Genomic DNA, 27,516 nt, shown 5'->3' with positions numbered 1-27,516 from the left:
CCTCTATTCACTGTTTGGGTGAAAACTACATCAGTATTCCCCTCGCTAAGCAGAATCTCACTCCACAACATTTCATGTCTCTGAGACAGCTGACAGTGCAAAGTGCTTGGCAGAACAAGGAGTTGTACAGTAATCTGATAGCAATTAAAAAGAAAAAGGTAGCAATTATCAAGTGGGTATGGAAGATATGTAGCTCTTCCCACCAAATCTTATTTAAGGGACTTTTCTAGAAAAACTAGTGTTACTGTAGTACACATTGAGCTATTTTGGAATAGCTTTTCTCCCACAAATAACATGTACTGGCATAATTGTCAAAGCATTAGAAAATATTTTATATAATATTTTAAAATATATTATATTTAGAAAATATAATGTAATACAAAAATTTTTGAAATTTCTGTTCACTTACAGATGAGTAACATGTACCCAAATTTAACCCAATAACAGTTTGGATAAGATTTTGCATTAGACATTTCTGAAAACAATTGTATTAAAATAGATCTTAAATGTCTCCCAGTAGCTTAAGACGTTGGGCCACAAAATGCCTGTTCCTGCTGGGAGATACCAGATGAGCTTCGCCTTTTGTTTTTCTGATCACCAGGTAACAATTGTAGTCCATATCCTGTATATATTTTTTTTCATTTTCTCATATGCAAATCATCTGAAGGACTAAAATTCTTGGAGACTATTCACTTGCAGAGATGCCAACGAACAGACAGGTTGAAATAGGGAGCCCAGGTTGAGGATGACCCGGCAGCCCATTTCAGTGCCAATAGTGCCGCCTATTGGCGAGCCCACTATAATGAGGTTTTGAAAAGCACTGTGATGACAGGAAGTTCAAACCGAAAGGTTGCACGTAAACAGAAAGTACTATTCCTATGCTAAATGTTTGGAATATGTTAAGCACGGAAAGCCATGCTTTCAATATTAACTAAATTTAACTAAATAATTTAACTAAATTTCAATATTAACTAAAGCATCTAAAATGCTTTCTGAAGATTTCATCAATAACGAATTATAGATGTTTCTCTGTATTACAAAGAAAAGTATTCATCTTATAGATCCATGTATGGTTTTATCACATTACCTCAGATTGACTGCTGCCCCAAAAATAAAGTGGTTTCATTCTGTGGATCTGTTGCAGTTTTTTATCTGCTTTCTGTTTTTTTCTCAGAATTCAAAAGTTTCACAAAGTCTCTGTTCTTTGTTTGTTTTAAATAAGGCTTATCTGCAGACTATTTCCACTTTCAAACCTCTGAAATTTTATACTCTTTTTATATGATTCATAGTCTGACATGAGACCACCAAGATCTGTCAGTGTAAAACAAATATAAGGGTTCATATTAAATACAGAATCAAAGTCATACTTTGATGTCTAAGTCATGGGAAATATTTTTAATGGAAATGGTTATCACCATTATTTGAAACAAGGCTACAATTATAGGTCATTGTATAATTAAATTCCCCTGGAAAGTTTATCCCAAAGGCCAGGCTTGGTTTGTGTAGGCTCTTTTATCACTTACCTTGAATAACAGGGGGATTACCTCATGACATCCCCTGTGGTGAGCTAAGATGAATGTGGCATTTGTCATGTAAGAATCCCTCTTCCGACTGGCACTGCATACCATTTGTTTCACCTTTCCTCATGTTAACTGTTACCTCATACACCACCACCCCCACTGATTAACTCAAATAATACCTACATATACAGTAAAGAAATTGCCCTTCCCCTCTCAGAAGATGCTTTATTTGAATTATTTTGTGACAAGAGTGATTACTTTTGCAACAGAAAGTATAGTTTTCTTTAAAAACCTGAGTTCTTCCACCCCCACAATTCTAGGTAAAAGAGACCTAGGATTTTGTGAACAACGAACAACAGCTAGCATTCATTTCATATGGAAAGTTGGCATTTCTAGAAAGAAAAAAATATTATAATATACCTCTAACGTGGTGAGTTACTAAGGCACCCAGAAAACAAATACACAGATTTGTTGGCTTCTAAATGTATATGTATATTTGGAATGCCACAACAGCAAGGACAGTACTACTCTCTTAAAGTAAGAAGAAATAAGGTACCCTGCATGGGTATGACTACAGCGTGTTTATTTTTTTCTGTTGAATAGTCTGAAGTAGGTCAGGTTAGGCAAGTCCATTAGCCCTCCTATAAATAGAACCTCCCTGAGTTCACCTGCTTGTAACCAATGTTGAACAACAAAATTTAAAATAATTTTTCCTTTAATCTGATAAGACAGCTTTTCTGTATGTAGGTTTAAAAAAATATATAAAATATAAAAGGAAGTCATTAAGTTCTGTGTGATTTTTAATAGCCAAAGAAATGACAATGGATAAATGAAATTGGGACACACAATTTTTTCCCTGAAGGAAACCAAATGTACATGCCTCCACCTATAAGTTTAGAGATCTGAAAGATTTCAGCAGAAATGTATTATAGATGAGTCACATAGTTTCCCCTTGATATCGAGACAAAGGAAAAGAGAAAATTCTGCATAAATCACATTTTTCCTGTAATATTCCTGAATATATTACTATTCACCTCACCTTTTCAAAGACCGTGATTTTCATCCTTCTGAGGATTTTTTCTTTTTCTTTTTTTTATGGGACAAAAAGCATTTCTTATTTAGCAACTTGAATTTGTCATTAGGCAATTTTCAAACAGGTCTCATAGCTCTTTTATCCTTATTCTTTTTTTTTTTTTCTTTTTTAATCTGAAATAGTCCCTTGTTGCTTGATTTGCAGATCTGTATCAGCATGCAAGGATTTCACTAGCTTCAGCTAAGAACAGAACAGTTCGATCCCCTTGAGTACTGAGCATTGAGTCAATTTAGAAGCAAGCTGAAAGTATAGCACTCTGTTCTCTGTCACACAAAACATCGTTTTACTCAAATGGGCATTTTAATAACAAAATTCAATTCTGGATATTTTTCTCAGCATGGCACAGAACTGTTAAGAGATGACATCAGGCTGTTTATTAAAGACCTTGCTTCTTAAAAAGGCTATTAAATACAATAGATTTACCAAGAAGGTAAAAATCCCAGCATCATTAGAGTTTAAAGTTGGCATGTATTCTTTAACTCTGAATTACATCTCATTTAAGAAACTAAACTTTCAAAGGTTCTGTTTTTGTGTTAATAAAAATCACCAAGTTAACTTGGCCCAGAGAGCTGGAAAAACAGTTATACTTTTTTATCATCTTGCTTGAAGGAAAGTACATTTATAGTGATTTATCTTTGGTTCTCATTGCTAGGATTTGCTAACATTTTGATTTAAACTCTCCTCTTTGGATTGAAAAAACACCTATGCACTTGCAAAACACAGCACGTAGATGGATGAGCACCTATGAGTTAAGGGATAAGTGTCTTGCATGACTTAAAGTTGTCTCCTCCACTAAAGGACAAGGAGGTGGGCTCGTGGCACTGGATGGCTTCAGCAGCATGGGGCACCGGGGCTGGCTGCAGGAGCATGAGGCACCCAGTTCTGCTCTCTTGCCCTCTCAGCTGCTGTGCAAAATGTTAGTCATGAGACTTTACTATTTTGCAGTTCCACCTTTTACTTCTCTTTTCCGGAGCAGCATAGCAACAAGTCACATTTCGCATTTCACTCCATACTTCAAAGAGAAAACTCAACTTAAATTGCTTCAGTTGGATTCTGCGTTGCACTGTAGCATTCGGTCTTTTGCACAACATAGATTTTACCTGAGGCATCAAACAAATCCACTATTTTAATAACAGAAAATACTATAGCATTTTTCACTGTTCTTTGCTCAATTTGTTTTGCTGAAGTCAACATGAGAAACAATTTCAAACTTTTCAGTAAATGCTTCATTTACGAATGCTCTGTTTCAAGTGCCTACAGGGTTACAATCTGGTCTATGACAATTTTATTAATTTTTTAATCAAAAGCATTAAATCAAATTTAAAATAAATAGTATTCAGTACTTCTGAGGTGCCTTCCAGCACAGAATGGCAAAAATGCTTCATGGCAATAATGACTTTAGTTTCATTGCACCCTCAGGGTGAAAACTAAAAGTTATTCTCCAATTTTTTTCTTCTTTAGAGGAAAGTGAGGCAGGGAAGATTCCTTTCTGCTTTTTTGAGACTCATCTCTAGCCTCAGATGCTTTCTGTTTGGGATCATCCCTTTGAGGTAGCCAGAGCCTTACTTTCAGAAAAATATAAAGTAGTCACACACATAACCGCAGGCAACCAAAAAGGGCAGAAGCTGAAAAGGTGCTTTGAAAGTAAAATAGCCCCAAGCAAATTTCTGGAAAGAACAAAAAAATTCTATACTCTTCTGACAGACGGTGAAGTCAGTGACAGCTCAGAAGAGCACTTAGCTGGCAGTAAAGGAGAGATACTGGGAACAGCATCATTGTGGTCCCAAACCCACATCGGCATACAGATCACTGTCATGCCAAGTGTTACATAACACGTGATGAAGATGGAAACGCAATCTTTCCAGGCAATGGTATTTCCACTGTGCTGTCCATAACACCTTCTCAGCCAGTACCAAATTAAGCTGCAAGGTCAATGCCCACCACGGATGTTGATGTGAGAGGAAGTCTCACTTCTTCCCCTCCTAGATAGCCATCCTCACCCCTAGGTCCCTCTGTCCACCTTCCCCTTTATTCAAGCACTACTGTCACTACACAAACGTTATAAATTCATATTAAGTATAAACTATTACAATTGGTTGTTTCTCAGGCTGACCCAGTTCAGTCCAACTGAAGGTCTCATAAAAGGTGACAGAAGCATGAGAGAGGGATCCAAGCACGGTCACACCTGCTTCTCTTCTCAGCAGGGACTTAAATCCTCTCTAGAACTGGCTTCAGCCCTTTATTGGTAAGGATACTTCTGGTAGTACACAGCTTCTAGAGTACACAGCTCAAGGTACTCTTCAGTGTTCAGTGGCTTGCACGGCTCTGTGCCAAATCTCATCCTTCCTCTATTGCCTCCTTCTAAATCCTACTTTTTTGCAACCAATCTAAATAATTGTGCCTCTTTCACTAAAGTTGCCATCTCAGCACTTACTCTCTTCAAAACAAGCATGCTTTCCAGGAATAAATCCCTCTTGCCCTTGCATGCTGCTGACCTATTTTCCATAATGCATTTTCCTCTTTCCCAGTTTTTAATTTACAGTAGAACTTCATTTGTCACCACAGAACTATTTATCTGAACAACTTGATACTCGGATTACAACATCTTCCTTAGATGAGAACAAATTAAGACAAAGGCACAACATACTTTCAAGTGCTATTATCTGAGTTAATTAAAAGCTAAGAAGAATAAACAGAAATAAAAACACATGTGCATTTTGTGGTTGAATCCTTCCTCACTCCAAAAAGAAAAAAATCAACAGGCAAAAGCATGGAAGTCACACACATCTTAGAAAGACAAGTGCCAAAGTGCCTCTTTTCATCAAAAGGTCATATCACTTTATATATAGTTGTCTACATAAGCAAGCTTTTTAAGGTTAACAATAGCATGTTGGGGAACTAGATACTAAAAGGAATCAGAACAACCTGGTTCAATTAGGATTGAAAGGGGGTAGGCATTGTTAAACTCCATATTTAAAGAACATAATGCCAAGTTGAAGGTTTCCAAATCCATAGAAATATGTTGTTCGGTTCCAATAAACCACATTCAAACCCCAGATAGGCCAGTCAGTGAAACCAGGCTAATCTAAGGTCTTCTTGAAGTAATATAAATATATTATATATTTTTTTATTTTTTTTTTTCCTACTTTACCTCTTATCAAAAAAATATGTATCTGAAAAGAAAAACCAACACAGGAGAAACCAAGCACTTTACCTTTCAGTTCTGAAGCTACTGACTTCCAGATATGAAAGGACAGCTTGAAGAAACACGTAGAAGCAGGATTCCTTTGCTTCCAGAAAGAAGCAACTTCATAAATTAAACTGTACTGAGCTTTTCTTCCGCTGCATCTTCAAGCAGGATCTTCAGGCACTTCTACTTTCCATTTCCACAGGATACAACAACTTTCAGAATAATTAGCTAAACAAAATTAGAACCCTGTTTTGGCCCATTTTGGCTTTTTCAGAAGATAATGCAAGAGCTGCTATAATAGGCAACACAAACAATTTGAAAATAAGCCTCTGTCTTGCCCTTGGGAAGTTAGTTTTGGTGTCAGTAGATCTGGGATGCATTTTGCACTTCCTCAAGCACCAGAAAAAGCGGACAATGCTAGCTTACCAATACTCCTGAATAGCTGGGAAGGAGAAAATTTTATCTATTTTGTCATCACATATATCAACTCTTGACCAGACTGGACAGTGAGTCTTTGAAGATGCAAAGGTCACAGTACCTCATAATTAAAAGCTGATTCAATAGGTAAAGTTAACACCAGTTTGAAAAAGAAATGGAAAATTATGTGACAAAGGCTGTGTGGCTTCTCACTAAAATTAATAAAGCTCAAAGTGTTCACATGGAACTATAAAACTTAAAAAACAATATGAAAATATGGGCAGAAACAAACACGGGTTTAAAACTGCAAATTTTCATTTACTAAAAACAGCAGGCTCCCCCCTATTTTTCTAGTGCCAATTCTATTTGTCTCCATGAATAAGCATAGTTTAACCCTCAACTACCTAGAAGCTCAGAACATTTCCCTAATAATTATAACCTTTTTGCAATCCAATTTAATTTAGAAAAAAAAAGATTTCAAGAGGAATTCATTAATTATTGAAATGCACTTGTCTTTCTCTCCTTACATACAACCAGTTTGAAGACAGTAATGGCCAGGTAAAATGAAAACAAGAACGAGACTGTGCATATGCACACAAAATAACATTAAAATAAACTTTCAAAGAGAAAAGCTAATATTTTCCTTTGCTGATTTTAAACTAATTCCTGGTCTGACCAACTTACACTTAGCAGAAGAAATGAAATGCTTAAAGTAGAGCAGGATAACTTCTATGTCTCTTTGGACACGGTTAGAAATTAGTTCCCTGCATGGTGGAAAATCAGTGTTGCTAGAAACAATTATAAACTGATAACATCCTAAGAGAGGCTGAAGCGTGCAGTCTCTGTATACCTAGGGTAACAGAGGTGTCTATGCCCACCTACAATTCAGGACAGAGTGCACACTTCCACCGACTTGTGGTTAAGGAGCACCCCTTGAGCTTTATGGGGAAAAATGCATCTTTCTATTCATCCCACACTGCTGTATACATCCAGTGCAGAGGGACACACTTGTACATAAAAAGACCAGCACTGCACTGGTGCATTTGCTACAGGAAACACATTTAAGCACTGGAAAGTTGGAGGCTCTTTGTGTAAATAAATGCAGGTCATCTAAATGGAATTTGAGTATTTGACACTTTGCTATTGAAATCAGATAGTCTAAAAGACAGTTCAGAAATCTGCTTTTCACCATACAAAAACTCTGAATAGCTCAAGTTCTGAGCAGTTATATTCTGGCACAGTAAAGAAAGGATTAACTACAGTTGCTGGATAGGTAAGTAAGACCAGAGAAGAACTTCTACACAATACAAATCCATGGAGCTGGGGAAAAAAAAAAAAAAAAAGGGCGAAAGGAGGCTAAATATAAGGAGAAAGTCCTTACTGGGGTGACGTATCAGATGGTTGAAAGGCTCCCAGGGGAAGAAGCAGAATCCCCACTGCTCAACACATGTAAAAGCAGCACAGACAAAAAACTACCAGATAGGCTGGAGGGAAAAACTCAATATATAGTAAGAGGATGGTTCAGATGACCTAATAATATAACAGGATTTAAAGTGACTAGATAATTCTATTATCATTAACCACATTCACAGCAGTACAAGCTAAAACACTGTTGCTATGGTAATCAATCCTGACGTATTGGTGCAGAAAATGACTGCAATACAAGGGCTGGAAAAGAATCGAACCCGCACCTCTTATCCGCAATGAATTAATGTACCAGTCAGCTGGCTAACTATTCGACGTGAAACTCTATAACCAGCTTCCCACGAGCCTTTAAAAATAGATAGTAAAGCATGGCTGAGTGTCTGATATTCAAACACAGGGTTCTGCTTAGGCAAAGTCAGTTTAGATGCAAGGTAGGAGCAATGTGGTTTGTAGAGAACACTGATGGAAACTTGTGAATTAGTCACAGGTGCTTGGAGTCCCCTTTTCTTTGTATTGCCTGGTTTCTCTTAGCCCAAAGTAAGCAACCACTGCTAAAAGGACAGTGCATGCACACTCCGAATCACATGCTGCTAAAGCTCCATCTGATGAGACCATGAGAACAGCTTGTTTTCCACAGGGAAGGTAAGAAATAGAAGAAATCTGAAGTGATTATTTCATCTGTCCTTTTCTAAGTAGCTCTATAAACAATAAACTGTAATAAAAGAATCCTACTTTTATTCTCAACATCTATTCCTTTTTTTCTCTCAAAAATTCTCAGCTTTAAGATTAAAGCCACAAGGAAACAAAGCTCAGCAGTCTCTTGATCAAATATCATCATCATCAAATCAGTTCCATTTGTGCAGGAACACCATTACACTGTTCTAATGAAGTGCACACCTCAGAGCAATGGGAAATGGGTACTAGTTTCTCCATTCAGTTTCCCCCATTACTTACAGCAACAGTAAAGGAACATGTGGCAGGAAATCGGGAAGCTAAGCCTGGCAGTAGTAAAGTCCTTAAAGCCCAGAAAAATTCATGAACTCAAATTTTAAGAATAGAGTTAATCGTTCCTGGTACCACTCAAATAGGGGCTGCTTGGATGTTTGTTAGTAAAACTGGAAAACTCTTACAAGTTGTTTTTGGGTGTTTTTGTTTATGGCAACTGAGAACTTAAAATAGGGCACTGGTGCTCTTCTTCCTCCAAAAGAAAATTCTTTCACTAAGACAACAGGAATTGAGTGGGAATGAAATCACTCTAAAAAACCACTACATGCTCCCAGTTCTGTAATACAGAAAAGAAGTTGTTGTACTTATTTAGGTAAAATTACGGGGATATGTGGACAGCTTCTGCTCCTCAGAATGTCGCAGTTATGTTTCCTTTCCAAAAATATTTATCAAGGGAAGTAAGTATATCTTTTGGCCTTTTAATGGTCTACATCACTGTGAAGTGAAGTAACTCGAAGCAGACAACACAGAACTGAAAGTATATTCTAGATTATTTGAGTCATGTATTCAAAAAGGAACATGTTTTCAACTGCAAATGCTGGCATTTTCATGTTACTCATTGTTTCATGCAGCAGGTCCATAGTCTAGTTTGAAAGCAACTATAAGCAAACAAATATACAAGAAAGTAAGAATAAAACCTTAATATACTCAGTTACAAAAATATCTGAAAAAGGCTAAAAATAAACCTGCCTATTTCTTAAGAAAAGCCATTAAATTGGACCTTAATGAATGTGTTACATTCAAAGTGAGAAGGAAAGTACATATGTCAAAGAAAAGGTAAGAGCACAGTAGAGCTTTCAATATTCAAAAATATAAACAGAAACAAAATATTTGATAGATGTGCTAAATAGTTACCCTCGTGTATTAAAAACTGCTTACATAACATATATAGTTTGTAAAATCTTGTCAAAGATAAGCATATAAAATGATTCAAGTTCTATCAGAACATTCTTGAGATGCTAGAACATGCCTGGATTCATAAGACATTTATCAACTGATGAAAATACACCCCTTAGATTGAAAGCAGTCTGTAAAATGCTGTATGTCTATTTTGTTTCTATTTTAATATATTTCATTAGTATTTTTCTTGGAATTTAAACAAAAATGTTCCTGCTTGTGTGAGTTTCAAGTCATTAGCGCCAAAACTCCAGCCAATGTTTCATGAGAAAATTACTGAATTGTGTCTGTTTATGATTATAACGCAGATTTCTCAAGAAAATTATTCCCTCTTGAGCATTAAAAACTAAATGAGTATGAAAAACTAGAATGTGTTTAATGTGACCAAGGTAGCTTTTCCCGCCAAAATGCCTCAATTTAATCCAAAGTAATTTTTGAAAACTTAAACAAAGTCTAATAAAAGTTACTTCACTTCCAAAAATGACGTACGTTTACCAGAAAAGTCTGATATAAAACTATCATTAAAAAATCCAAATTGCAAAGGCCAGGAATTTTACAATGCAACTGCTGTAAATAATTTCTTTTTTTTTTTTTTTTTTTAATGGAAGTTCACGGATGAGTCAAAAAGAGCATGTGTGAGAAAGAGAAAGAAATCCCACAGCAACGGAGAGATTTAACTGAAAAATTAAATGAAGGAGCCAAAAGCAGACACACAGATGGTAAAAACTGGCAAAAATAAAAAGTAAAAATCATGCTCTTAAGTACCAACAGATGCAGTGACTTTAAAATATTACTCCTTGAGGATACACAAAGACAATAATCCCAGATTGTGATTTCTGGGACAGTCTACTGCTGCTCTCGAGCCACAGAAGACAACGTATTGTGCAGAGAAAAATGAAGTGCCAGACGTGGAGATATCTGCACTGCCAGTCTCCTAAAATATGAGGGAAGAAAATTAAGCTATCCAACAGTGTGAAATTAATGTCTTCAGAAAAAAAAAAAAAAAAAAAAAAAAAAAGTTAACTGTGTAAATGAGACAAGAGAGGCGACTTGCAGAATTTCTCTGCAGGTTGATAATACTACAGGACTGAGCATGAATTTGTTATTATTTGAGCATTTTTGAAATGTTCTTTCCTGAAACTTCACAGTCCAGATAGAAAGAAGCCTGAGCAACCTAGTATCAGCGCTGACAAACACTGCTGCATGAAAAGCTTTGCTGGTCTCCAATCTTATTTAGGGTATCCTTGACTTTAATCACCACAATTTCTTAAAAGCCACCACAGTTCAGGCTACCACTATTAACAAACAGAAAAAGAAATGAGCCAAAAATTGAAATTTGAGAAACTGCTTTAAGCTCGTCTTTTTCTGAAAAAATATTCTTAAAATCAGAACTTGATATGAATAATCATTAGTACTTTTAAAACATGCTGCTAAAAACTAATACTGATTATCCAGTGAATTAAATTGACACTGCTACACATCATTGCACACTGTTTGCTCAGGGACATGATTTAGCAGAGGGTTCTTAGGGTAGTATAGTTTGGTTGAGGTTGGACTTGAAGATCTTTAAGGTCTTTTCCAACCTGAGCAATTCTATGGTTCTATGATTCTATGATTAAACAAACCCAGCATCTTAGGTCATTGCCATGATTTCAGGCCAGCTGTAGTTGAAGCAAAGTAAAAGTCAAAGAAAAGAATATTATATTTCTTCTAGCATGCAAATAAATTTATACTGGGCATTTTCTTCTCTAAAACTGAAGAAGAATACACCATACAGGACGGGTATAATAGTAGGAAGGTGGCCCAGAAAGGTGTAACTGGGTCCAGGCAAGCCTCCGCAAGTGGCTACATGCTCACTGGCAGCTCCAACCAAAGCCACATGCCGTGCACTCGTTCCCCCCTCATCCGTGCCCCTCAACAGGCCTGGCTCTCAGCAAGCCACACCAGGGCCCTGCAATCCTCACCATCACGTATAACATCTGAAGATGTCTCCTTCACACAGACAGCAGTGTGTATGACCTTCGAATCACCAGCAAAACCTATCAATCAGTTTGAAGAAAGAATGAGCTAAAAGAGTATTCCTGAAGATAAAACTATTCCTACTGAGTACAAGATACTGCTGGGGTTACTTTCTGAACTCTGTGCTTTGTTGTTATAATTATTGCCTAGGAAATCAAGATAAATAAAAATGGCATGATGGAATACTCGGTGTAAGTTTCAATAATTCAAATAGAGATGCTCAGATATGACTGCTTTCTTTTGGGGCATTTAATTTAGTCTGTTCTCTGGATAAATGACTTGAAATTATAAGCAATCATGAATTCCTGCATATTAGGAAAATAAAGATTTTTGAAGACAAATGAGGATGTCCACGAGGAAGAGGAAATTAAGTTTTGATATAAAGAGACTGAACATTGGCTGCCTGCCACCGGAAGAAATACTGGTAGGAGCAGAGAGGTTTTGTTTATACTCAATACCTCACCCCAAAGGTGTTTATTCCATAGTTTGTAAAAATATTTGCAATAAACAGCCGGAAGATACATTTATTTTTTTTCTTTTTGGAAATTGTTGCATGTATATGTATGCTGGCCTCAATATTAATTTTTAAACTGTGAAAACAAATAATGCCTTAAGTGGCAAATGTTCTAAAATAATGCAAATAGCGAACTGATTTTGCTCAGATTTATAAATAGATATCTCCAGGCTGGGAAAAAAAAAAAAAAAAACAGCATTAAAAATTAAATCCAAATGAAGTTAAAGTAATCATATGCAGCTGGCATGAAAGTGAATGATACCTTAATATGGAATTCTTAAAACATAACATACAAGGGATCAAAACTTAAAATGAGTATTTATTTCTAAAGTAAAACCTTTACAGCAGTCTATTAAATGAAATGTTCAGTTCATTAATAATTGTTGTGCCGCTTGCTTCACATGTTTCCAATCGATTACTTCCTCATGGAAGCATTAGTTCTGCTGTATTTATTTTAATTCTGTGTACCCTGAGTGTGAAACATTTCTCTACCAGAGTCACAAAGCACTTTTCTTGCTCTGGTATAGGGACTAAGTGTAAATTCTCACCAATGCCATAAGGCAGCTGACAGTTGCTGGTTCTTAGGAAGACATTTTTATTGATCAAATCAGATCTGATGAAAGAGTACAAAAAAAAAAAAAAGCAAATTTGCTTTTGCTTTGTATGTGAGACACACAAAATCAGATGACTTTTTAATACACCCTTCCCAAACTACTTTCTCTTCTCTCTGCTCACTCTCTCCCCCAGCCTTGGATACTACCTATCCTGGCTGCATTGGATGCAATTCCAAGCAGTTTCAAGATAAACTTAGGATGGGCTTATTTTCAAATCAGTCAATGATTGAATTGGCAAGGCTGGTCCATTATCTTCTTTTATCTTCCCGTTACACTGATTAAATAAATTAAAATCTCACAGTATAGCCCATCAACTAGGTTGTATTACGTAATTCCATTCACTGAGTTGGTGCACTCACTAAATCTTGCTGTGTCATTTCATGAAGAATCATGACATATCTCAAAGTATCCTATAAATTACATTAACCACTTAATACAGCCAAAGAGGACTACATTCAATAATGAAATGCTCATACTTAAGCAATAAAATCAAGATTAAATTTGAAACCCAAAATAAAATAAAAACCCAGACACATTACTCCATATAATTCAATTATTAACTCTAAGTTATACAGTTCTGTTCCCTTTTACAGCAAATTGCAACCATGTCATTAAAAAGACTTGTCCACACAAGCTTTTTAAAAAGAAAATGACTGTTATTTAGATCAACGGAAAATGAATTAATTATCTCTTCCACAATTTTCAGGTCAAACTTGGCTTTCTTCTGTAAGCATCTTCCTATCATTAATAATTCATAAAATGAAAAAAATCACCCTGTCATAACTGAATAAATTAGATAAGTTTCCCATTCAGATAAAATTTGTCATCTTCCCTTGCTCAAAATAAGCACTCTTGCTTTTACTTCTGTTCAGTTTGGAATTAACTGACCTGCATGACTCCGCAGGGATTCATCTGAATCTCCTCTAAAACCTACAGTGAGATGCAAAAAATGCTGAGCTCCTCTTCTTCTCTGGATGGGACCTCATTGCACTGCTTTGCAGAGAACAGTACAGCTTCCATTACAAATTCTAAATATAAATATTTCTTGAAAATAAGTAACATTAGCCATATAGAAGACAATAATGTACCAGGAAGAAAATTTGACTGTTAAAAAATAATAAAAAATGCAATTATTTTTCCGTTTCAAGTCAAGCAAATTCTAAAATGAAAATCAAATTAACTGAAAACTAAGTTAATTCAGGGCTTTAACTAAGGGCAGACTGACTCGTAATGCAGAGTTATTGCAGTTTGGCTTGGCAGCAAAATCAAGGAAATTCTCAGTCTTTAGTTTCCTTATGATTTGTAAGGAACAGAGGAAAAAAAAAGTATTTGAGATAACTTTCCAATTTTGGATGGTCTTTCAGATAGAACATGAAAAAGGACAATGTCAAGACACCCGAGAATGAAACAGAAAAGGGGTTTGAGGAGCTGAGGTTTTGAGATGGCCTCACTTCTTTCCTAGGAAGAAAGGAAGAATCAGTTTGACAGAAATCTGTAGTACGAACTGCAGAGCAGGAATGCAGGAAGAAGAAAAACAAGCAAGAAAATGAGAATACGAAGTGAAAGCTTTTTCTTTCCACTAAAAATATCAATATCATGTACTACCGGTACCATCTTCTGAAACAAAAATGCAAAATTTCATCTTAAACAGCAATAGCACATATAATCATTTACATATTTACACTTCAGTTAAAAGGCTGGAATGCAGACTGAGCAGAATGTTAATTTTAAATTAAGAAGACCAAGGGCAAGAGAGAATCCTCTATAGGCACAATTAACAGAATTGGTTTAATACACTTAAAACTTTTAACCTTGTGATCTTTGAAGCAAACAGTGGAACTGCATCTATTTCAGGTTTGTACAGAAGGGCTGCACAGCCCCGAAAAGTTTTATAGCACTGTAAACTAATGAAATAAATTATTTTAATTTGGTGAGATCTATTTTCATTAACTGTATTGCCCTCTAAGGGAGTGAGGACAAATTTTAATTTTCCTAATGCATCCCACTCTTGTGTTCCTTTGGCACAGCAGGAGCTCTGTGCCCAATGCTGCGGCACTGCCGGCACCTCCAGCAGCTCCTTGCACTGCCCACTGTGGCTCTTGAGCAACAAGCATGCTGTGAACACAGCAAGACTATTGCTATTACAAACAGCCAGCTGGGATACAACAACATGTATGCCTGCGCTAGAAAGAAAACATACTAAAAGATAAAGCTCCTCCGCAACGTAATGAAAGAATGAGAAAACAAGTTTTTAAAAGCAGAGGAGGAAGATCTCAAACATTCCTTGGATGAAATGCTCTTCTGTGCACAGCGGGACACTTTCAGATGTCCTTAACTGCCCTGCTATCAGAGGCAGACAGCAGTGAAGAGAGCCAGAGGTGGTACTGTGCTGCAAAGTATTTTGGAAAAGATAGGAAAAATAACAGCAATAATTTATTTAAAGCTTCTTAGAGAATCTGCATGTAATTTAAGAGTATGACATACCATCCATGGCACCAAAGCTTAGTTACCATTAATTACTATAACAACATGATTACTTAAATACTTTGGTCCAAAAGGGCAGGAAAACAGCTACTCTAAAAAGGCCAATGCTCTCCAGAAAGGCTCTGCAGAACAGAGGTCGTGTTTAGACTTCAGCCCAATCCATCTACACTCCTATGAGTATGTCCATGTCTATAAGATTGTCCATTAATGATGCACACCTGAATGTGCTGCATGCTTTTCCTACTAATCATTAAAATCCACTAGTTGCTATTGTTGTTGTTCCATTTCTTTTGTTTTGTAAAACCAACTCTTCTATATGTATGCATATGCATATTTAATTACAAAGTACTATTTTCTCTCCACATACACAAGTACATTCTGCCACTGCATTGACATCTACACAGCAGCACATAACCGAGCACAGCCTGTAGCCCCAAAACTGACTCGCCTATTTAATACACAGTATGAAATGACAGATTATTTTTGAAGGAGAACAAGATAGATGCCAGCATGAAATGCTGTTTATAAAAGCAGCACTACTACAGCTGTCCCCAAGCAATAAAGCTGTTTATTCCAACATCCTATCTCATATAAACTGAAATGCTCAGCACTGAAAAATAACTTCAAGGCTGTTTGTAACTCCAAGACAAATAAGAAAAAGAAACTCTTTTCCAAAATGTACAATTAAGATCACATCCATAAATGTCCATTTTGCATAAAAATGTACAGACTTCTAAATTCCATGTTAATATTTTCTTAAAACCAGTACATACTGTAGTTTGAAATTTGAAATTTTAACTCTGTACCTGCTGACATGTTATTATGAAGATGGGCCTTTCTATTTAATGTTTCTTTTTCTGTAGTTATATATGCATTTAGAGAATATTAATATGTGCATTAGTATAGCCATCTCTAAAGTACATGCAAAATGCAGAGATTCTTCTGAATCCAGAATACATGATAATATATTCCAGCATGAAAAGTTAGATGGCTTTTAGATACTGAAATAAAGTAATCTGGAATTGAAGCCATGGAAGTAGTTCATAGCGGTCCAGTCTGGAAGTTCATTGGCTGTCCTCCTTCACTTTGATTTGAGACAGACTTGAGACTCTGCTACTGAACAGTAGGGAGCTGGGGGTATTTCTGCAGGTTCTCAAAATGTAAACAGCTAAGTACAGGTTTCTCATTTTGGAGTTTATTTTGCACAGTAGAGTTTTCTAATGTAATAATGATGATTATTATAATAGTGATGATTACTATGTTAACAATAATAGTAATAATAATAGGAAGAAAATATCAAAAAAGTCAACAGAATAAAAATTTTTTCGTGTGGTCATACAAGGATGAGCAGTACCTAATATCATATTCTTCTGTGAAGTCAAAAGCATCATAAAGCATCCCAAAGGTCTAATTAGTCAAAATAGTTATGTTATAATGCTTACATTATGTTATGTTATATTACCTACATCACATCATATTGGAATGTATTTTATAATATAATCTTCATACATACATATAATTACACCTTTGTTTAAGCATGGCTTCAAGGAATCAAGGTGCTCTTTGGCAGCCAGATGAGGTATTTCACTGGTACAGAAGTAGATGCAGCTGCTGCCCTAGCTAACACGTAAGCACTCCTCTTGTGCTTACAGGAGCCAAGCAAGCACTTTCAGCTTATGTATCAGCTGGGGCTTTTAGCTCCTGAGCTAAAGTACTTAAAATCGTGCAGATGTATGAAAATAAAGGGAGGAAGGAGGAAAGAATAAAGAATAGGAAGGATATTTACCTATAGTAGCAGCAGCTAACAGAAAATAATCTTGAGCCAAATCAAATTTTCCACCTTCTTCTTGATACACGAGAGAAAGGAAACAATTGCCAAGAACCCACCTGAAGTAGTAAAAATGCTGGATTTGCATATGAATGTGTGATTGCAGAGACTAAAATCTTGCAGGGGCACCTTGAGGCCTGATCAGCTCTATGACTAACATATACTATATGCAAATCCTCTATAACTGCTGGCCACTAATTCTACCTGCCCATAGTTACAGCTATGGCCTAAGATTTAATTCAGTGTCACATGCCAAGTGCCGCTTTTCTTGTCCATCACCTATAGCTCTGCTGCAGACACAGAGACACAAACCACATGAGAAGGATGGGCTCTGCTCACTGCCTCCTGGCTGGACCCGGTCACTCAGTGAAGATTTCAACTCTCTCCCCAAAAAACAGAACAGGCCTCTGTATTAAGCCTGGAGCTTTGAACGTATCCATCTTTGTGGCAGAAGTGTGTTCTATTGAACACGAGAAGCTTTACAATCATGCTTCTGTTTTACATTTTATTTGTTGTTATTGTTCTGTATTCATTAAGGTTATCACAAGAGACAAATTACAAAATTATGTATTCGATAGGGAAGAAAGCAAGGAGACACCATCTTGGCATTGCACAGAATAACAGATAAGAGAGTTAGACTGAAATCTGACTAATCCTTTTACCAAGTCTTAAATTAGCAGAATTCCTAATGACTAAAATCTGACTAATCCTTTTACCAAGTCTTAAATTAGCAGAATTCCTAACAATGATATTTTTCCTGAAGTTTCTATCTGTACATGTGAACAATTTGAGGCAAAGAACAGCCTGCAGCCCCACAAGCCTCTCCATCTTCTGTTCATGAAGCACTGAAATTGCAGACTTTGATGTTGTCTAGTTACAGAAGTAGTGGAGAAATAAATAAATAAGTAAATAAAAATACAGCTGTCGGACAAGGACAAACACAAAAGAGGCACACGAGTGAAAATAAAGATGATCATATGCATTAGCTATAACCTTATCTAACATTCAGAACTAAAAAGAAAAAAAAAACAAGCCTACATTTCTACCTTCTATCCTTGTACTAAAACACAAAATAGAAGTAGGGCTTTTGATGAAAAATTGGACAACATGGTTAAGATGGAGCATAAGAATCCAAAGAAAATTAATGATTCAAATACACCGATCTATCTCTAAAGCTCCGATTTGCCTTTTTCAACAGATAGTTCTGAAATGCACTAATTTATACCATCTGAATGTTTTTAGAAAGTCTATTCAATCACATTAAAAGCAAGCCTTATTTTGCTGAAAATAACAGCTGAAGGCAGATACTCAGTAGATGGAGATAAAACCGTATACTATTTGAATGTCTGATCTCATTGCTGAAAAAGCAACTTGAGAAACTGCATAAGATCACTGGATGGATGTCACAAACAACTTACTGAGAGTATTCTGCACAGCAAATTTTTGCTCAAGAGGATAGCAGTAGTAAACACTTCTCTTCCCACTTTGGGATTCAATTTAGTTTCTTTCATCTCTGGCTTTGGTTGCTACTTAGAAGCTACAAGGATTTTAGGCATCAGACCTATTCTTCAGTAATAGGCATGAAATTTCACTTCATTTCCTGCCTTGCTCTCATTAACTGGCAAGTACACATATGTACAGATATACATCAAATACATGTATATTTATGTACAAGTTTAATTGAACAAATCTCTTTACACTTGGAAATCTGATCAACTGCTTTCAAATGAAGCAGGGTAGTTGTGGAATTTCCCTTTACTGCTGTTCTTGCCCCTTTTCCCACTACTGAGAACAGCAGGGTGCTCTTAATCCTTCTGCAAAATAGGCTTTTGCAGTAGAGCACAGAATATACTATTTCAGTTCAAGTTTTCCTGGTTGCTAACAGTTTCAATATTTGATTAATGAAACTAAAATGACCACACAAGAAAAGCGTTCTGTATACTTAAACTTCAGAAATTGGTGAAAAGTTTAAGTCTTTATTATGTTCCCTTTTCATGTCTCTCTATTATAAAACAGCATGATTCCAAATTTGATCAGACCTTAAGTCTTTAGGTGAGCTCAAGAAAAAATAGATTTCTCAAATGAAAGTGACATTACCATGTAGTTGAATACATTTGGAAGGAAATAAGAAATCTCAAGTCTTTCCTCAAAGCTTGGTTGCTGTGGGAGAAAAAATAGTATTGTGGAGGGGAAGGCAAAGAACAAAAACAACTTTTTCGTTTCCTAAAATATTTGAGAATTAAGTTAAAGCTCACAAATGTTGTCACTAGTACTTAATGATCTACAAAACAGAATGAGTGAAATTACTGAGTGAAGCAGTAAAAAAAAAAAAAAAAAAAAAAAAAAAAGGGCTTACCTTTCTAAAGTTATTTTCAAGTGGTCTCTAGATATTTGATTTTGTGGTAGCAAGGTGATTCTTGGGTACAAACAATTTCACATAACTGACTTCATGGTCATGAGAAATGTCAAAGCTTTCTAGGAATTACACTGATCAATTTGCCCTGTGGACAGTTGAGAACTCCAGAACTAAACTGGAAACAAACCTCAGGCAGAAGTGGCTAACCAGCATACACAAACAGTACGTCTTAAAGGATGCAGGAGGCAGAATTAATCTTTTCCACTTCTTTCATGTATCACTCCAATTTAGCAGTGCCCTAGTAAAGCACAATAGGTAGGAGCAAAAGCAATTACTTCAAGGAATTTTAACAGGATCTGAGCATTCCTCCATTTAAGGCACTAAAACTTACACAGATCTACAGAAGTATTTCTCTAACAACTACTACAACATTTCTAATTCTGTGCTTTGATTAGTCCTTGCTACAGCAGCCTATAATGATTTCCTAGAAAGGAGGTGTCTTGCAGTTCCATCTGCAGAGCAGGCTGTGATGTTGCAAGATTACCGTTTGCTCTATGGTTCTGCTTATTGGAAATGAGGCATTGCCCACATAAAAATAACTTCGGCACATCACACCCTCCCTTCTCAAAGTGCAATTCCAGTAAATGTTCATGTATGGTAGAAACTGACAATGATCATCCTGAAGTTGTTGGGTTTTTTTTCTCCTTATATTCAAAGGAGGAGGTGTGGAAAATTTGAGAGAAGCAATTCAGCCCAAGCCCAGAAAGCCTTTCCTAACAACAAGCCTCTGGAGCCTGCAAGACAAATGGTAGCACTTGCTGTCTAGTCTGCAGAGCCACGGAGGGAGGTTGGACAAGGACTGTCACCACTCTTGGAATCTGTCAGTGCTGCACAACTGGTTTCTTAGCACAGCCCAACACATTGTGTCTGCTACTTCTTATGCACATGCTGTGCCATACATAAAGAAATAGGGCTGGAAGTCACTAAACGAACCGACTTTGCCAGGTCAGCAAACTACACTGCAACCTCCTTGTTTGAGTCCCTCCTTTCTGCATTTGCTCTCAGATTATCCATTTCCACTGACAGCATTTCTATGGTGTTGAATACAGAGCTTTAGCTAGGAGAAGGAAAGAGGATAAGGCAAACGATGTTGTAAGAAAAGCGCTTTGCACAACCTAAATACAGAAAGCTTATAAACTGAAAGACATTTTTCAATGAGTAATATGCTTTGAAGCCAGGGTCAGTAAGATAGGTCTGGCCTTTTGTCTCCGGCACAATTAGCTCATCTATTTGTAGTTTCCAGCACAGGCACTGGATACACACACAACTTGTTACTTGTTTTTTTAAAAGAACAAGAACCTGATTGTGTTCTGAAAATTCTGGTTCAGTTATTAACAGGCTTTCCAGATTCAATTTCTGCGAAACTAAACAAAAGGCAAACAAAAATGAAGGGCCAAACCAGTGGGGGGGAAAGGGGGAGGGGGAGGGAAGAAAAAAATGCCCACAGAGGACACTGAAAAAGATACCAGAGATCAAACCCCAAAACCAAAGGGAATTTCTCTCTGCATTTCCTCCAATCTCCGCTGGGCCTTTCCCTCTCTTTCTGCAGAGCTATGCATCACCCCATCCTCACCTCCTGTTCATATCCTGTTAAACAGCTTTCAGCCTAATTAATTATCCTGCTGGCATGAAATGGCAAAGGGACAGGCAAATTCGAAAGAACACATCGAAAGAATGGATCCTCCTCTCTCTTTCAGAAAGCAACAAAAGAGAGACCAGAAGCCAAAAACTTAATCAAACAAAATATAAAATTTGCAAATTCAGATTTCAACCAGTTAGCCTGCAAAACATACACACTTTCAGACTATCATTTACCTAATTTGTGAATAAATTGAACTAGGTAAGCCATTCAGAGACCAAAATCAGCAGAAAACGTAATACTTCTTTTAACACGGATTCCCATGTATTAAAATATTCATGTATCCAACATTCTACAGGAAGATCACTATTAAGATTCCTAATCCGACCTCTTTTGCTGAGACAACAGCTTTGCTAACTGCCACAGTGAAAATCTAATGATACTTGAAGCGTGCCTCGAAAACATCAAACAGCACCAGCAGGGAGACGCCTCCAGCTCAGGGCACCGACCTTCCCCTTTCAGTGCAGAGGCAGCAGCTGAACTCACCCACACTAGCTGTGTCCACTCTGAGGGAAAAACAGCAATGAAATTGCCACCATGGGTCCTGCCACAGAATGTGCAGGGGAAAAAACACCAGGATCAAGGGCAGAGATCCTTCTGTATAAAATAAATTCTGTTTTCACATCCTGCTGCTATAAAATACAAACCTTATACATTTATGCTCAATGCAAAATCTCAACATTGTATAAGGAGGAAACAAAAGGAAAAAGCCCTTATATTCACCATTCTTTATATGGAGTTGCTGTTATACCTCCAGTCTCCATAATAAAGATGCATTTCCATTGTACTTTTCAGGACATTTCTTGCAAAATTTGAGACAAACACATCATATGACTGTTATGTAATAATAAGTTCACCTTTCACCTTCTAGGACTATCAACAAATAAAATAATAAAGAAAAATTGAGTCAAAATTACTCAATGTTTCAAAAAACTCCAAAATAATGAGCGGTAAAAATGTACACTAAATAAACAAGATAGCAGTTACTTCTAATTTATAATCAATCTATGTTGCAAGGGTATGAACAACAAAATATTTCAAAGTACAATGTCAAAATTGATCCATATTTGGCTTCTTTGTAGTAATATTATTAACTTTCTTCTGCAAAATATTTATCAAAATTATATTCTGTAAATAAATTAATTCTGTTGGTGTTGGTTGTGAAGAACAGCAGCACTCCATATACTACGTAAATGGGTGTGTAACTCAAAAAAGAAATAATTTACGACTGTCTATTTTCAGTCTTAATGCAGCATTTTGGAAGCAGACACAATCCCTTACAAATTTAGTTTGTGTATTTCTGGTACTTGAGTCTCACTTAGAGAGCCAATATCACACAAGAATATTTTTTTTCTTTTTTTCGTAATATTTTGCAGTAGCATAAAGATTAGATTGATAAAGTAATATATATATATACATATATATTACCTGTTCTTGCCTCTCCAGCCACTTGTCCACCATGGGATGACTGGCACTTAACGATGAACGAGCATTGTCTCTCTGAAACTGGTTAGACCAGCTACTAGTATCTCGTGGTAGGCTTCTGTAGTTTTCATCTTTCTATTTTAAAAGAAACAAAAAAGTATCTTATATAAAAAAAAACCAACCAGTCCTTGCACATTATCAATGCAGCTGGTTATTAAAATCATACAAAGAGAAGAAGGACAAAGGAGAAAGTAGGTCTGGCTGACCTCAAGGATCAGAACATACAACTTGACTGCTTGGTGTGTGCATAAAGATATTCCATTTCAAGGGCTCCCCTTCCTTAGCACCTGAGAAGTCCAAACACAGCCTTCTGTGGGTTTGTTGCTCCCATTTGTGCCTCACTACTGGCCTTTCCCAACATCAAACCTCTAGTGCACAGACTTCCCAAGAGCATACTCCATCAGGCTTTCAGAATACCCAGCTCCTTAAAAAAGCAAACACACCATACAATCTTCCCCCTAGAAACATGTAAGTCCAATGCAGAATTTTCCCAAGTCAGTATGTTTTAAAGTTAAAGGTGTCTCCTTGCTCCAGGTATGCTCCTTTCCACTGAAATAATATGGTAGAGAGCTCAAAATTGGAATTTCTCATCCCACATCATAAGGAAAGATTATAACTGGTAGTATACTTCTTTCTCCTTTTCAGTATTAAGTGTTATTATGTAACATATTAAGTAAAGAATTAACATTTGGAACTTGTTATCAAGTTGCTTTTCTCATTTTAAGGGTTTTTTCGCTGTTTCTGTTTTCTTGGTTTGCTGAAAGTAAACAAATACAGCCATATTTGTAAAACTGTAGCAGACAGAGATTGTGCCAATGGAAATACACGCATTACATTGAGACAGATTTTTAAGTCTTTTCAATGGGCAAGTTACAGTTTCAGTTTTCTTCCCCACCTGCAGATATTCCTCAGCCTCTAATGGTACTTTATCCTTATGCAGTCTGATCACTAAAAACCAATAAAAACACAAGAGGTAGATCCTTAACGCTGGGAGTTACCCTTAACCCAAAGTCAATGGAAAAATTGATCATTTATACAATTCCATGCAATTCAAAGCATTTATGGAACTGAAATTCTTCTTAGCCTTGAAAAAGTCTTAAAAAAAAAAAAAGAAAATAACAAAAGAAAATACCAAAAAGCCACCACCTAAAAACTACATTGGTAGTTAAATACTTTTTTTCTACTTTATTACCATTTAAAATTAATACTTCATTCCATCATAATAAGTATTTCCTTCCCCATTTAGGCTATCGATATTTATTTTGCTTAACACAGTATTTGTCCAATACTCCAAAATACAGGCTGTAGCATCAGTTCCCCACTACATTGCATCTTACAGTTTGATTTCTTATAAAACTATGACATATTTTCCTACAAAATTGAGCTATCATTATAACTGTGATAAATAGAATTTTCAAGGACTTTCTTGATGAGAGCAGGTTTTTTCCTTGCTTACTAAACTCAAGCTTTCTTATTTGATGACAAGTTCTTTTTTTGAAAAAGATTTTGTAGTAGAAAAGAAATAATCAATTTCAAAATATTAAAGCTTGAATTCAACCAGCACAAGATATTGTAAAATACATCTGCACAAGTAACCTGCTGAACAAATCCCCATCATAAATTAGCTTAACCTCCCACAAATGAGTAAAAACTTCATATCTTTCAACTATTAAAATTTTCCACTTTTCCAGTGTGATTAAGCACACAGCAAACAGCCTCTTGCTTAGGAGACGGATAGTGGAAGCTGATGCTTTGTACAGCTGTCCCTCTGAGGATCCATAAAGGACAGGAAGCAGCATTGATTTTTTTCCTAATGCTGCTCTTATTCCATTCTCCTCCAAAGACAGAGGTGGCACAGTTCCTATCAGCCAAAACAACAATTTCTCTTGCTCAAAGTTCTGAAAAGCTATAATAACAAAATCAAGATCTGGACAAAGAAATAAAGGAGGATCATTTTAAGCCCAAAAACACTCCTTTCAGTTGGTGCATGAGTTACTGTTATCTGATGGTAACCTGTTATCAGACAGATCATCACCCCATCTGAATGGACAATTTTTGCATCCTACATAATGAGATGTTTTCTGTATCTTTGTATTTTACAGATAATTCCATTTTTCTATTGATTCATGTTAACAATTTTCAGTACAAACATTTAAAGCAAACTTCTTTTATATACGCTACACAAAGATTCCCGTCCATGAAGCATCTACCAGCCACGTACAGTGGAAATTTTTGCAAGAGTGAGAAAGAAAAAAAGATAAAAACTCATCCAGGGAAGTATCCTTCAGTCATTCAAATGCTAAATGGCACTGACCTGAGTTATGCAGGACAGCAGTACTGCTTACAGTTTATACTGGAACCTCCTGCTGTGGAATGTCTTAAATGCCACAGCACGCAGTGCAGATGAAATTATTTATGCTGAGAGTAAGATAAATTGGGCCTCTGTTTGATGCAGAAGACATTGTCAGAAATTCTGCAACCAGTTCGTGCCTAGTAATGTCTGTACTGGCCAGAAGAATATATTCCTCCCATTTACCAAAATATTTCTGCTGTAGTCCACTTTCATAGAAGATTGCCTTTTTCCTGCTGAGCTGCACACCAGTTCTTTTTACACAGGAGGCATCCAAAGTTACTCATCAACTTTTTGGACGGCAGAAACAAAAGCTGGACCAGGGCAGAGATGCAGCCCCTGTGAGTTGTGCTTTGCAGCTCAGCTCAAAATATTACTACTATCAGCACGTAACAAAAAACTTCTTCAGGGCTGGAATCATACGCAGTTTTGCTGGTGTTAACCGAACAGCAAAACATTAGAAAAGCAACTTGCCATAGGTAAGAACCACACTTTCTTTTTTGCTGAAGCAGCTGCACAGCTGTTTGCCATCTAAAGCAAACAAACATACATTCTGTAAAATATGCCAATGAATAACCCAGACCATTTTTCTCCCATTCAGCATGATTCGGCATTAGCATGCCTGCTCCAAACATCCAACTGGAAAGGTGTGTGCTGCTTTTAACTTCAATGCCATTAAGAGAAGATTTCATAGTGCAGAAGCCATCAGGGTCACACAGGGAATTCTCATTTCTTCTGGAGCTGCAGCTGGAAGCCCTCCTGAGACTGGTACTGACACGCATCATCAGTTACAATTAAATGCAGGAATTTTAAAAAAAGGTTCTTTCTCAAACATCTTTGGGGACCGTGGGCAATGGCAAGTTTATGATATTTGAAATGAAAATTGATCAATGTAACTCTAAAACTGTCAAATCACCATATTTATATATTATATTATATAATGCCACTGTACTTAACAGTAGCAGTATTTTTAATGAGGATACAGAATCCAACTCCTTAAGATTTAGTTCAGTGTTCTGTCCCTGCAGGGCTTTGCTGGAGGCTTGGGTGAAAGGGACAACAGTGAAGTGCTTTTGCTGTGCTTTTAATTTCAGATGATTTGCAATATATAACAAGCTCCTCATCAAAGACTTTGTAGCTTGTAGATAAAATGATGCATTATTATGATCAGTGTACTTTAATTACTGGCTGTCAGTGCATAAACTCATTAGTGATTGTAACCTGCATTTGTACCACTAAAGACTCCTAGCATGACTAACACAACCAGAACGTCCTTCACGCTGCATGGTGACACATCCCTGCCCACTACCTCATTTGCCACTACACCAATTTCCAAATAGTGAAGAAGTAGGGTATTTTTCATTTGCTTTTCCCTTACGTATGTCTAATGCAAAGTGCAATGAGTTCTTGGTGTTTTATTTGTATATGGGCATACAACAGAAGGTAAAGAGGTTGAAGACCTCTTCATGGCAATTCTCTGGAAGGAGATCCAAAGATCTCTACCAAGCTTTCCCTTTAGCTATTTCTACAGCAAGTCATTCACATCTTGTTCAGGACCTTCAATACAAGAAACCACCTGGGGCTCTGAAAATGTTTGGCTGTATTTTTTCTTTCATGTATGCAGAACATTTTGGAAAAGGATTTTTGGTTTTTTTTGCTTTTGATACCATGCGACAGTCTCAGGTTGATACCTCCATGCTGAAGAGAGATGAAATGTTGTTTAATCCTTTGAAATTACTATTTCATTTTACCAACTCCGGGCAAATGTCTGTGAATATATTTATTGGCTCAATGACTAAAAAAGCTGCTCTTTTTTCTTTTCATGCTCCACTCTGTCCATGCTAGGCACTGGTCAGTTTGATGTCACACACTAATTCCAAAAGCAGCAATTAACAAAGCATTTTTATGTAAATACAGATCTGTCTGATACAAATCTCTGTTTACCAACACAATAATATACATATACATGTATTTTTGCATGCCCTCTTAAGTTTCAGTAAACAGACTCATGTTTATTTTGTTATACTGGATTTTTGTTGCTTTCTGACTTAAATAAATGAATACGTAAGACCAAGTGAACTCTCCATTCTCAAAAAAAAAAAAAAAAAACAACTGTATAAATTGTGCTTGTTGCAGGAAAAATAATTATATATGGGAAATTAACCAAGTAATGTGATGTACATATAGAAATTTACTAAAAAAAACATTACATAGAGGTCAGACTTTGATTCAATCTGGCTATTCATCAGCAGCTTTTTATAAACAAATTATATCAGCTTTCAAGTCTTCCTCAAAAGGAACTGTACCAGTCAATAAGTAACTCATTCCTTATAAACATCCATATATCTTAAGAATCTAACACTACTGCTTTGTCGATCACCCTTTTCCTCTCAGAAAATTCAGTTTGTTTTATCATTCTACCTTTTAGTTTCAAAGCTTGCTTTGCTTTGCAGTGTATTGAAGAACACAACCTACATAGATACTATAATCTGGATACAGCTTAGCCATCAAATGCATGCAGCAAGGATCGGGTCTCGGTCACCCACTATCAGGAATCTCTAATCTGAGGCCATTCCCCGAGGAGTAAAGAGAGGATTCCTGTATTAATGAAATATCTCAG

The 27,516-nt window shown here is 36.4% G+C and overlaps 1 protein-coding gene across 29 annotated transcripts in view; it reads right to left on the bottom strand.

Annotated features, from left to right (window-relative positions):
* PARD3 (par-3 family cell polarity regulator) overlaps nt 1–27,516 on the bottom strand; it is a 424,256-nt gene that overhangs the window by 224,764 nt on the left and 171,976 nt on the right. For 23 of the 29 annotated variants that reach the window (XM_052692888.1, XM_052692876.1, XM_052692889.1 and 20 more), the window contains one exon: nt 22,490–22,621. The exons of the other annotated variants lie outside the window; for them this stretch is intronic. In XM_052692888.1, the coding sequence (XP_052548848.1) occupies nt 22,490–22,621 (132 nt within the window). The remainder of the gene's footprint in view (nt 1–22,489; nt 22,622–27,516) is intronic. 29 annotated transcript variants of the gene reach the window in all.

Source organism: Tympanuchus pallidicinctus, unplaced genomic scaffold (genome assembly GCF_026119805.1).
Source record: "Tympanuchus pallidicinctus isolate F22 unplaced genomic scaffold, pur_lepc_1.0 scaffold3, whole genome shotgun sequence".
NCBI classification, from domain to species: Eukaryota; Metazoa; Chordata; class Aves; order Galliformes; family Phasianidae; genus Tympanuchus; species Tympanuchus pallidicinctus.
This window is presented reverse-complemented; position numbering and strand designations above follow the sequence as displayed.